At 38.2% G+C, this 12,611-nt stretch overlaps 3 protein-coding genes across 4 annotated transcripts; 2 read left to right on the top strand and 1 right to left on the bottom strand.

Moving 5' to 3' along the window:
- Positions 1–1,542: 1,542 nt before the first annotated feature.
- LOC111793773 lies at positions 1,543–3,731 on the top strand. The gene is made up of 4 exons (XM_023675808.1): positions 1,543–1,797; positions 2,657–2,727; positions 2,816–3,212; positions 3,331–3,731. The coding sequence occupies exons 1-4, from the start codon at positions 1,687–1,689 to the stop codon at positions 3,523–3,525; spliced, it is 774 nt and encodes a 257-aa protein (XP_023531576.1). The 5' UTR covers positions 1,543–1,686; the 3' UTR covers positions 3,526–3,731.
- Positions 3,732–5,737: 2,006 nt separating this feature from the next.
- On the top strand, positions 5,738–6,932 carry LOC111792368 (UPF0057 membrane protein At4g30660-like). Of its 2 annotated transcripts, XM_023673778.1 has the most exons (3): positions 5,738–5,890; positions 5,976–6,122; positions 6,745–6,932. In XM_023673778.1, exons 1-2 carry the CDS (start codon positions 5,801–5,803, stop codon positions 6,111–6,113), a joined length of 228 nt encoding a protein of 75 aa, XP_023529546.1. In that variant the 5' UTR covers positions 5,738–5,800; the 3' UTR covers positions 6,114–6,122; positions 6,745–6,932. The 2 variants fall into 2 exon arrangements, with proteins under 2 accessions (XP_023529546.1, XP_023529545.1); XM_023673777.1 differs by lacking the exon at positions 6,745–6,932 and having other exon boundaries at positions 5,976–6,386.
- Positions 6,933–8,705: 1,773 nt separating this feature from the next.
- Positions 8,706–11,166, bottom strand: LOC111793753 (eukaryotic translation initiation factor-like). The gene is made up of 4 exons (XM_023675782.1): positions 10,936–11,166; positions 10,512–10,862; positions 10,170–10,412; positions 8,706–10,062 (listed from the first exon to the last, which is right to left on the bottom strand). Exons 1-4 carry the CDS (start codon positions 10,969–10,971, stop codon positions 9,031–9,033), a joined length of 1,662 nt encoding a protein of 553 aa, XP_023531550.1. The 5' UTR covers positions 10,972–11,166; the 3' UTR covers positions 8,706–9,030.
- Between the last annotated feature and the right edge of the window lie 1,445 nt (positions 11,167–12,611).

Below are 12,611 nucleotides of genomic sequence, written 5' to 3' on the forward strand. Positions count from 1 at the left end.
ATGAATTTTTTTAAAGAATAATAGACTTTGACTAATTTTAAGTTTTAACTCGGTTAAGGGTATAGTTAAATTGTTATAAAGCTAAAAGTTTTTATTCTATTTTAATAGTTAATAGCATTTGATGTGACGTGCTTGTTAATGCATTTAACTATTTGTAAGTCATACCAACATGTCCGAACCATATCCATTAAGGATATAACTTTTAATAGTTTTATTGAAATATTTTTCTAGAAAATCATACTCAAATGGGTAAAAAGAAGAACTAAATTTATGGGTCACTTCAAATTGATTTTAAAGGCATAATTTAAAAAGGAGAAAAAAAAAATGATCATAGTGAAAAATAGGTAGAATGGGTTTTGGAACCAAATTAGAGAAGAAAATGGGGTTTCAGTGCTAATCTCCTTCAAACAAAACCGTCACCATTCCCATTCATTTCATTGGATGGGAAAAAGGGTAAGCATTCTCTAATGAATTTACCACTCTACCCCCCACACCAAACCAGATGGACTTTGGGGGCAACTTGGTCTTTTTGGCCACTAGGTTTGAGACTTTGAGTCGAGGGGTTAAAAGGTTAGAAGAAGAAAAGGGCAGAGCAGTAGGGGTATTTTAGTAGTTTCACGTACATTGACCTGTTGTTTTAAGAAGAAGAAAAATAATAATAAATAATGGGAAATGGGTAAAAGCAGCTTCCTTTTCTTGGTTTCTGATTCATGAATGTGCAGAAGAAAAAAAAAGGTTATGATGATGAAAGAAAGCAGCAGCGCAGCAGCATCACACAGGGAAACAGCGGTGGTTAGTCCCTGGTGGCTGGTCCTGCCCCCACCCCCAACACAGCAAAAGAAAAAAAGCCCTATGAAATAAGGTACCCTTCCGTTTCAACAAAACCAGCCCCTCTCTCTCTCTCTCTCTCTCTCTCTAGAAGTCTAGATTGATCAGTCATTGCAGAGAAAATCAAAGGGGTGGGGGAAGAAACAGAGAAACTCCACGCAGCGCAGCGCAGCCCATGAATGACAAGGAGGAGTGTTTACTTTACCATTACCACCCAATTCTCTCTATCTTGATACCCTTTAATGACCCAGGTGGACCAAAATTTATGGAGAGGAGAAGAAAAACAAAAAGGAAGGAAAGAAGGAAAGAAGGAAAGAAGGAAAGAAGGAAAGAAAGATAGAAAGAAAGAGAGCGTTGGTGGAAGGAAAAGAAAGCGAAGAGATGGATAGATATGTCTTCTTCTAACCAAACCCCCACCTTACAAAGAAACACACAAACTCGCATTAAAAATGCCTCGCTCTTCCCTCAATTGCCCTTCTGCAACCCCCAAAAAATCCCCATCTTCATCACTCTCTCTGAAGAAACACAACAATATTTTTCACCGAGTTATGTGGGCTTTTTTGGGTTTTAGTTGTTGGCTCGGTCAGAGCTTCACAGAGAAAACAGGAAACCAAGAACCTTCACCCCCCCCTACCCCTCTCTTCCTTCTCAATTCCAATTCCAATTCCAATTCTCTTTTCCCGTCCATTTCTCTTTCTTCTTCTTTGTCCTTTGCCTCTTCACCCACTTTCTCATTTTTTCTTCTTCCCCCACCTCCTCATCTTTCTTCTTCATTACCCATCTCTTTCCCACATCTAACTTTCCTTTCTTTCCGCCTCTTTCCCCTTCTGGGTTTCTCATTTTTCTTCCTTACCATCTATGAAGAAGATGAAAGGGGCTGCCTCCCAACACCCTTCTTCTGTGTTTGACGATTCCAAGATCAGATTCAAGCATCAGACTCTCCTCCAAGATTATCACGAATTGGAGAAGGTAATTTTTGTTTTCTGCTTCTGCGGATTTCCGGATTTCTTTGTTGTTTCTACCAGATCTTCCTTTTCTTTTATTCATATGGGGTTTGATTGTTTTCTTCAGATCTTTTTCTCTGAAATTGATTTCGTTTCTTTCTGTTTTGAATGGAATTTCTGGTCTGGAAGAGGGGAATATGGTTTGATCTAGGAGTTATCAATCGTGAAAATATTAGTTTTTTTTTTTCTTTTCTTTTTGGTTTTCTGGGCTAGGCTAATTCATCCTTGTGTCTGAACTGGCTATTTCCTTTGGTTAAAACTCTCGATTTGGTTGCTCAAACAATAATATGAGATAAAAGTTCTGTCGATTCTTTGTTGAAATTTAAAATACCAATCTCTAGGCTAAAAGAGGGAAGTTCATCTATAATTTTCTTCCTATCTGGAAAATTGATGCTTTAGGTTTGCTTCCATTTGTTTATTTTCTTGGTTCTGAGAGATTGATACCCTTAAAACTGTCATGACCTCCTCTAGTGATATCATCTTCAAGTAATTACCAATCAATGAACTATGGATCATTCTAAACCTACCATTGATTACCTTGTAGAGTCGAGTCTAGTAGTTTCCTCACTACTTTGTAAGTACATGTTCTTGAACACCTGATCTTATTTGTGTGGTGTTCTATTTTGGTTTTGTTTCACGTAAGTCTAATACTTGGACTAGTTGTTGTCTTCACTTTTGTCAAATTTCGAGAGAAATTTGATTCTGGTTATGTAAAATTTGCCACCCCATGTTCTGAGTTTGTGCTGGATAGATCAGTTTAAGACGACTCGGGAATGTTATGGATGAACAAGCAATTGAAAGGACTTTTTCTTGTGTTCTTCCAGGAAACAGAAACTGCTAAGAGGAAATTACAGATGATGAAGCAAAAGAAGATGACCCTGATAGCAGAAGTCCGGTATAATCTTTACATAATTACGTTGTATTTGTGTGGATCTTCATCAGTAGTGTCCAAAACTAACTATGAGTCTACGTTTCTATTGAAGGTTCTTGAGGAAGAGATACGAGTACTTAATGAAGAACCAGTTGCCAAACGACCATTCAAATGGAAATCCAGTACAGCAGAAGCAACTTAACAAACAAGTGGCTAACAATACTAAGAAGGGGAAGAATGGTTCGAGAAGAAGACCTGCGTTGCAACCCCTCCCGACGATCTCTGATATAAACCAAAAGGAAAGAATCAACAGACGAATCGATATTCCTCCACAGAGTTCTACTCTGATTCCTGTCCTTGACTTGAACCAGAAGGCAAAGACTAGGAAGAAAGCCAATCAACAGAATTCAACACCAGTTTTTGACTTGAACCAGAAGGAAAGAATATACAGTGGGAGAGATGCTAGCGAGCGAACCATCACTCCATTTTTCGACTTGAACCAAATTTCGGTAATTGACTAGGACTTATTTGGCCAACAATTTTATGACATAGCTGAACCCTGCAAACGTAATTTTTACTACAATTTCACCTCTCCTTCATAACAATCTCTACATTGTTTTGGTTCAGATGGAGGAAGAGGAATTGCAGACCAATTACGATACACTGAGAGCTGATGAGCTGAAGAAAAGTCTTCTTCGAGGTGGGAACGATGAGCAGCAAAATGATATCAAGATTTCGGCGTGCAGGACTGTTGGGGATGGTCCAAGTCGAGCTGGTAAAAGAAAGATTTCATGGCAAGACCAGGTGGCTTTAAGGGTTTGAGCTCATTTTTATCTCTAGTGTCACTTAGAACTACTATTTGGAAGAAGGGCTTCAGGCATCCTAGAAGCCACAGTTAATTGTAATTCCTTCTTTGATTCTGTATTCTTCTATTGTGAAGGGAAAGTAGTATTTGTACATGTTAATACATTTAAAAAAGAATGGTGATGAGATATCGAGAAGAATCAAAGTTGCAATCCTTCAATCTACTGTCTAATTTTTTGTGTAGAAAAGTGAAGCAGGGGCTAGAAAATAGAGAGAACTTGATCCATCAAGTCTTTCCCTTAAAAGTGCATCTTTATGGATCGATGCAAGCTTAGTCGATAAAAGAAGGCCATTTTTCCCTCTGTGTTAATAGAAAACACATCTTGGAGGGGAAATTCCTGTGGGCTTTGAAACTATAGCAGCAGCATATGAGAAATGAGTGATTAAAAAACGGATCCATGTGACCAAATTGTAAATACTCACAGTAGGACAAACATAAAGACTTGAAAGTTTTCCAAAAAGGAGTAAAAGTTGCAGGGAAAAGATGTGCAGCCAAATTTATCGTTGGCCTAGTTCATTTTGGAGTCATAACTCACTACGGCTGTGATCATATCATTTAGAGTCAGACAAGGTAAAAAAAAAAAATTAAAAAAAAAAACCGCTAACAAGTCGAGAAGCAATAGCACCCAGCTAAAATTTGAGTGAGACAATCCCGACCGAGGATTTGGCTGTGACTAGTTCTTTAGGAACTCATACGCCCGCCCTCTTCTTTATTGACCATTTCTCTTAGTTGGAAGGTCAGAGAGAAAGGAAGAGACCTTTGTAAAATGGACTTCTATGGTAGGAACTTGACCTTTGTAAAATGAACTTTTATGGTAGGAACTCATACGCCCTCTAGAGAAGGAAGAGACCTTTGTAAAATGGACTTTTATGGTCCGATAAAAGAATGCTATGACTATTCTATCACTAATATCTCACTTTATCTATATGTCTCAGCTAAAAATGACAATAAACTTATACAAAATTACCCATTGATGCAAATCCTCCTGTATCCAGTATGGTAATATATACACACAAATATGTTATTTGTTTATTAAAAATAAAATAAATATGATGCAAAAATGCTACTTTCAATTTTAAATTTAATAACTAAAACACAAGACTTTAAAAAGATAACAACATTGAGTATTTTTTTTTTAAAAGAAAGAAAGAACTTATGCTAGAATAATTAAGAGATATATAATTAAATAAAAAGTGAAATATTCGAATCTTATTTTAAATAATAATAATAACTACATAAGAAAAGAGTTGGTTGTTAATTAACAGAAAGATTACCTTGTTCTTTTCATCATATCCAAAGGCCTCGGTTCTTCCTTTTGAGGCTCCGGAAATGGACGAACTGGTTACGAGTTTAGCGAAGAACAGGAACCTGGAGCCGCTAATAAACCTCTGGAGGACGACTGATCCACAATGTGATTCAGCCTCAGATCCAACAATCTCATGGCAAAATGCTCATCAAATGCTAACCTCTCCTTCCGGCCAGTAGCCCTAAGAATCGATAGTTCTTGCTCGATAATGAGCTCCCTCCTAATCTCCGCCTCGAGCATTCTACGGCTTGCAATCTCTCTATTTGTTATCTCTTCTTTAATCCTCTGTTTCACGAGCTCTGCGTTTGGAGAATCGTCTGATTAGATCATTAGATCATCAAACCTTATTGGAAAACTGAAAATGTAACTGAATCGAAAATGAAGCATTGTAGTAGATTTGAAGAACAAACAGAGATTATTTCCGTATACAACATTTCGATTAAGCTTACAAACCACGCAGCGGATGATCGGATGAGCATTAGGAACTGGAAGCGGCAAGGAGTGGCTGGTTATCGACGGCTCGGACCCCGAAATCCATCAGAACGGAAGAGAAAGAGTGAAGAAACAAGGCGATACGGCAAAGGGAGAGATTCGTGGAGCTAGAGGATAATTGGAATTGGAGCTTGGAACTAAATGGAATTACATGATCGGTCTCCGTCTCACATTTGTATAAGCCTTTGTTAAATTTAGAATTTATGAAATTTATTCAAGTTAAGGATTTGTCCCTTAAAAAAAAATAAAAAAATCACTCTATAAATGATCTTCCAATGCTGACCAATGAAAGTAAGCCGCGCAAGAATCGGGTCCCACCGGCCCTTTTCAGAACTATATCCGTATAAAATCGTCGTCTTCTTTGTTTCTCCATTCTGGATCTATCTTCCTCTTCTCTTCTTTTCATCCTTTTTCCTTTCCTTCTTTCTGGTTAAATGGCAACTCGCTGCGAAATCTTCTGCGAGATTCTCATCGCTATCTTGATTCCTCCATTGGGCGTCTGCTTCAGGCACGGATGTTGCACTGTACGTTTCTGATTCTTTTCCTCCTCCGTGTTGATTTTGACTCTACTTGAATGAATCCTGATTATCTGATTGTTTATTTGTTCAGGTTGAGTTTTGTATATGTCTTCTTTTGACGTTTCTCGGATATGTTCCTGGAATTATCTACGCTTTGTATGTCATCATTTTCATTGATCGCGATGAATACTTCGATGAATATAGGCGTCCTCTGTATGCGCCGGCCTAGGTTCTTTAGGTATTTCGTCTATACACAATTTGTGTGCTGTAATTTATCTGAATTGGATCTTGACTCTGTGATTGATCTGTACCGTGTGTTCGCTTTCTTTTACCGCTAAACCCTAGTATTTGTTCGTAAGTTGATCCATCCAGGTTCTACCTCAATCAATCAATCAATCAATCTTAGAAATAGAATTGCTACCATTTGTGATTTGTTTGTTTGTTCAATTTCATGTTGAAATTCAGGGATGTGAATCAAACGCAGTTGGCTTTATTTCTTCTATTTCTAGCTTTGTTCGTTGAACGAGTTCATATCTGGATTGCTATGGTTAGGGATATTCAAGTTCATTGTCATCTAATAAAACTTACTATGAATTTGAAGAACTAAGATTAGTTTTGGTGGCTTGAGCAGCTACAAGGCTACTTACAATGAGCCGTAGTTGAAAGTCAAATGTAATTTACTTCCTTCGTAAGCAAGGATTTGGTTATACTCAAAATCAACCCCCCACCCAACACAAGAACCCTTTCTCAAGCTCTGCTTTTCAAGTGCATGTTAAAAAAAAACTGTTGAATTTGTTACCATTTTCTGGGCCTCCCCTGCTTCTTCTGCTTGCGTTCATCATCAGCTTTGTTGGTTTCAGATAGGCAAAATGGAAGAAGATAGAGTCAAAGAATGGAAATGAACAGTCCCCTTTCCTCATGTGCATCAATTTCTGTGTTTGAGTTCAATCTTTATGACTAAATTAGGTTATACATGTATACATGGATTGGAATATATACTCACAAATTTTTTGTTTCAAAAAAAGTTCAGAACTTGTGTGGCTTAAAATGGACTCCCTTTGTAATTTCTTTTTTCCTTTTCAAATTATGATATAGATAGAATATAAGTTTAATAGACATTCTTATCAGATATGAAAATCTTACTCAATGATTTTTCAATTTTTGTTTTTTGTTTTTTTTAATAGTTATGATATCCCTAAACCCTTTATAAATAATTTAGAAACTATGAATGTCATTCTTTCAAAACGAACACAAACAAGCATCCAAGCTACTGTTTTGTCATCTATAACTTCATTTTCTTCCTCCAAAATTTTAAAGAATTTTTATGTCTTGAAAATTTTAGAAAAAAATTACTTTTCAAATAAATAACAAAGTTTTTCTTATTTTAATTTAAATTTATAAGCCTATTGTTTCAAACAAATTTTAACATAGTTGTATGTAAGATATATAGAACTATGTGCAGGGAAAGAATCGCGAACCGCCGAAATAAATCCTCTAGAATTCAGCATGAAATTGTCCACTATGAACATAAGCTCTCGTGACTTTGTTTTGTGTTCCTCCAAAAGGTCTCCTACCAATGGAGATAGTATTCCCCACTCATAAACTCACGATCTTCTACTAAATTAACTAATGTGAGACACACTCCCAATAATCTTCAACAGTAGAAGGGCGATTGTGTAACGTCCAAAAAAAAAAAAAAAAAAAAAAAAAACGGCCGAGGGGCAAAAAGGACATTTTACCCCTCAGCCCATTATAGGGGTCTTGAGCGTCCTCCTCAGAGTTCCTGCAAAAGAAGAAGAGTGAGAGAAAAGGACTGAGAGAAGGTTTGAGAGAGAGAGAACGGATTCGCCGGAGTTTTCGTCGGAGAGTCGCCTGTAGAATCCATTCCCTACTAAGACCTGTACTCTGGAGCCCTTCTTGGAGTGAAGTAAGAACTCGTGTGGAGATTTCCTCTTATTTCCTCAAGATCAGAAACAAAAAAAAAAACCCAACGTAAGATTTCGAACTATACCTTCCAGATCTGAGATCTTTGTTGAGGAGTAGANCCCGAAAGGAAAAAGTCCAAAGAGGACAATATCTGCTCACCCGAAAGGAAAAAGTCCAAAGAGGACAATATCTGCTCACCCGAAAGGAAAAAGTTCAAAGAGGACAATATCAGCTAGCCTACAGACTGTTACATAGATTTTAGCTAATTCTCAAATAAATAATTTATTCTAAAAAAAAATTATTTAGTTTGTTTTGAAAATTATTTGTTGGGTTTTTAGAAAAAAAAAAGTAAAATAATTTAAAAGAAATTACGTAAATGGTAACTATCATCTAAAATAAGTACAACTACTTATTGTAATGTTCAGGTCTTCTTTAGAATTGTCAATTTTGATATTTATAAAAAAAAAATTGTGGCTACTTTGGATAACTATCAAGCATATGCATCGAATTCGCATGATATGTATAATGTGATGTCAACTAATAGCAAACATATTATATTATATGAAATGAAACTTTAAACAAAGATTATTAAAGCTCCATTTGACAACTAGACCAAATATTATCGGTATTTATATGCTTAATTAAAAAAATAATAAAAACCTAAATCATCATCAAATGGTCGTAATATTTTAATTAATTGAGTTGGATTAGTTCAAATATGGAATATAATAAATTATAAGACACATGAATAATCAAATCTTAAACATCGCTTGAGCAATTAAAAATCTTACGCGAATTAATATGAAACATCTAAGTCCTGGGACAAGTACAAGAGATCGGTCAACGGTTCGTTTCCTCGAGCTAACAAAAGTTAACAGCCAAGTCAAATAAGAAATAAAAAAAAAATGATGTTTTAACTTTTTTTTGAATGTGTATGTAAAAATAACAGGCATATGATTTAGCCATGGTTGGAGAGCAAAGCCAATGGCATTATGGGGTTTGATTTGAAATCTCAATAAACATATTTTCTACCAGACTCCGAAAAACAATATACAACTCAAATAAAATTACCTGTTCTTTGTAGCCACCTTATCAGATAATGAAATACATGTTCATCATATGAGGAACGCAAACGGGGCGGGGCACGCCATAACAAAACCAAGGGCAAAATGTTCCATCTGATGTCTGTAACTAGAGAACTCGAAGCAATAAGATTTGCGTTAACATGCCAGACTTCGACAGGCCTCGATATCGGATGCCAATGAATCCAATAATCCTTGCCCAGACACATCGGAACTTAGCGTCTGCAAGACAGCATCAAATATGTCTTTCCTGAACCTGTCATCTTCCACCTTCTTAAGGAGCTCCTTCACCACCTGAAAATCCAAACTACCAGATATAACAAGTTTCCCAATTATCACTCCAAAATTGATTGGGGCTTTTGGTAAATCAATGCCTGCGTCGTCGAGCACAGAAGCATATAGCAAACATCCAGTCTCAATGTCTCCCGCAGTAAAAACCTTCCTGGAGAGTAAATAGGCCAGAAACTTTACGACTGATTCAACACAGGGTGGGCTTTTCTCTAGGGCTAAAGAAATGGCTTCTTTTACAACTTCAGGATGGTAAGCTGGTGACATGAGTTCTTCCACGCACTGTAAAGCCTCATCCAAAATCCGGATACTGAAATATTCTTCAAGAAGAGAGAGAGTTTTCTTTTTGAGATCAACTTGTTTTAAAGATGCAGCTGGAACCTGTGATCTCTCAGCAGGTGGAAGGACCATTGCTGCCGTAATAGGTTTATGACCCAACCCTTGACCGAAGTTAATAGGACGAGTAGTAGATGCTCCTGCACCCTGCAATTGAGCACTAGTCTTGTTACTAATGAGGCCACCAGTACTCTGGGGTAGTAGCCTCGCATTCAAGGTTGATGCTTTGCCAATCAACTGTGTCTGGCCACGTCCAGAAGGCTGCATACCAGATCCGTTTGCCCCCCTAGGTACAGTACGGGCCCTAGGAACCTCCCAATTGTCATTATCCATTCCTGGCATACCAGGCATCTTCCTGGTTCCTGGCATGCCCGGCATCATACCCCCCAAACCAGGTCGATTGATAGGAAAGCCCCCAGGGCTGGTGTTCCCAGGAGAACCGGGCACAACACCACGACTATTTCTGATATTGATAGTAGTACCAGGACGTAGTCCCAGATTTTTTTCTGCCTCTGAATGTATTTCAGTAATAGTTTTGGCTTTAACCTGTAGGAACAAAATTCAGAAGGCATTAAGACAAAAGATCCAAAATTATGTTCCACCAACAAAGAAAAATAAAAAGATAAAAAGAGAGGGAAAGAACAAGGATCTACCTCTTCACGCCTAGGTACCCAATTGTTAGCTCGCAAATCAAGAACATCGCGGACCATGAACTTCAAACGTGGAGCCAACTGAGGGAGTGTAGTCAATTCTTTCAGTCGGCCAAAGTACATGTCATTTATACGCCGCGATTTTGTATTCTCGTCTAGCTGCTTACCTATGGTGTTAAAGAACTGACAGATGGCCTCCACATTTTCTTCAGCAGGACAGATTTTGTTATCTGGTCCTAAAAGTTCCTGAATACACACAACATATCAGAAAAAACAGAACAGTTTATAGAATTTAATGGAAGGGTGAAACATAGGCAATGATACAGATGAACATCAAATAAAGACCTGCACGATGTGGTGGACAATCTTCTCAGGTACCATCTTTTGCTTCAGAAGCTCTCCAATTAATCGAATATTTCCAAGAGTACGAAGTTTGATCAGTCTTTCTTTATCTCTGCGCTCGTTCTCTTGCTCAGGGGCAATCATCTGCCTAACCTCTTCCCTCAACTTGTCTGCACCTTCAAAAGCCTCCTGACAGATATTTAAGAGGACTCGTTTAAAAGTAATTTCCCTTCCACCAGGTTCATCGGAGGGAAATTGAGGTAGCTTCTGATTCAGATCAGAACACAATTGGGCATACATGGGGCAAAATGTGGGCTCGAGAACAGCCTTGTCAAAAATCAGTGAAATGACATCCTGCATTGCAAGCAAAGTAAGATAGGGAAAAGAAGTAACATCATCTAGAATCAAGCGAGTGGATGAAGATAACCTTCAAAATATCAGCGGAGGTGATTCCGGAGTCCATTAGCTGACCCTTGAGGAGATCGAACTTTTCTGGTGTTAGCTTGTTCAATATCCTACATAATTAAGGCACATTGTCATAAGTACGGCAATTTTCATCAGTTTCAGAAGGTTCTGAAGCAAAACTTAAGTGTCGGGGACTATGCCTCTTATAGAAGAGGTCTACACCTCCAATTGAACATGCTACGATCCTTTTCAACATGTTCATTATTGAACGCAAAACTAAGTAATTAGCCCATTAGTACTCCCTCTTAAGGCTGAAAAAAGCGAATATAAAAAAAGAAAACTAGGATACACATATCCTAGAGATGATGACATGTTAAGGAAATTATTAGTATATTGGAAAGAAACGTGAAGGTTTTCAACATGTTCAAAGTGGTTTTATTCCTGCCAAGGTGGTCGTGCCTGATTTGGTTCTTGGCAATATGATTGTTCAAAACTCTCCTTCGGTAGGTGATTCCTCCACTCCAAGGCCTTAAATTTCGAACATCCTCGATTTGGATTTTCATCGAGAAAAGAAGGGTTTGGAAGATGAACGGTTTCTTGAAATCTCGGATCCCTTTTGCAGTTTTAATTCTACGTGGGTGGGGTGATGATAGTTTAATGAAAATTTTGAACGAGGTGCGGTTGGTGAGGGAGAAGGTTTTAGTTCATATTCTACATTCTTTGTCATTGGAGAAGGAAAAATAATGAATTGGTGGGGGTTGAACCTATTAATGAAGTTTCACTAGCAATGACAGCTAATTCATTGCAGGATTTGCATGAAGAGGTCCTGGCTATTGACATCGATAATCGGCCTTGTATAATAACACTTTTAATGGGTTATTTGGCGGGCCGACAAATGTTTCTTTCTGGGGATCGGGACTCTTCTCTTAACTAACGTTTATTTCATCCGCCCTTCACTAGAGAAGCTGTAATTATCAGTCAAATTCGAGGGTTTCCATAAGGAAAATGAAAGGTCATCTGAGGTTTTTCGTTCCCTTTCTAACAAAAAGGAAGTTGTAAAGGTGTATTCAAAGCCAGAATTGTAATCTATTAGAAAGAAAGAAATCAAAGAATATTCGCGGAAAAGACGAACTTAAGATATGTCTTTGGTAAAAATATTTCCCTAGTTTCCCCCTGATTCATATCCTAACTCCATTTTTTTGTATGAAATAGGATCTAATTGAGGAAAAATCACCCGCTTTCGATACGCTAAGTGTGTGGAAACGCTGCGTAAGAACACGTAGCATCCAGGTAAGTCACCACACGGAATTTAGGAAGTACGCTCATAACTCACCTTATGACTAAACAAAAATCAAGAAAAAAATACTAGCACGTAGATAGATAGATGATCTAAAACGTTGTTGAAGAAACCATTTCTGTTCGGATCAAGAATCGAAAGATAGAAAATGGAGAGTACCTCGGAAAACTAACCGGAAAACTTTGGTTCTCTGCTAGGAGGGAGAAGCCGCCGGCGTACCACGTGGCAACCAGCTAGAGGGCCGCGTGCGCCAATCGCCTCCGGACACGCGTTGAGCGTCGCCTGGGAAAACGCGGCTCCAGCGCTCCGGCGACACGCGTCCCTGGCTTCGCGACCCGACCCGTACTCCTTGGCTGACCTGATACCCGCACGGCGAACCGAATCAAGCCGACGACCCGCGG

The sequence above is a fragment of the Cucurbita pepo genome, chromosome LG04 (assembly GCF_002806865.2).
Source record: "Cucurbita pepo subsp. pepo cultivar mu-cu-16 chromosome LG04, ASM280686v2, whole genome shotgun sequence".
NCBI classification, from domain to species: Eukaryota; Viridiplantae; Streptophyta; class Magnoliopsida; order Cucurbitales; family Cucurbitaceae; genus Cucurbita; species Cucurbita pepo.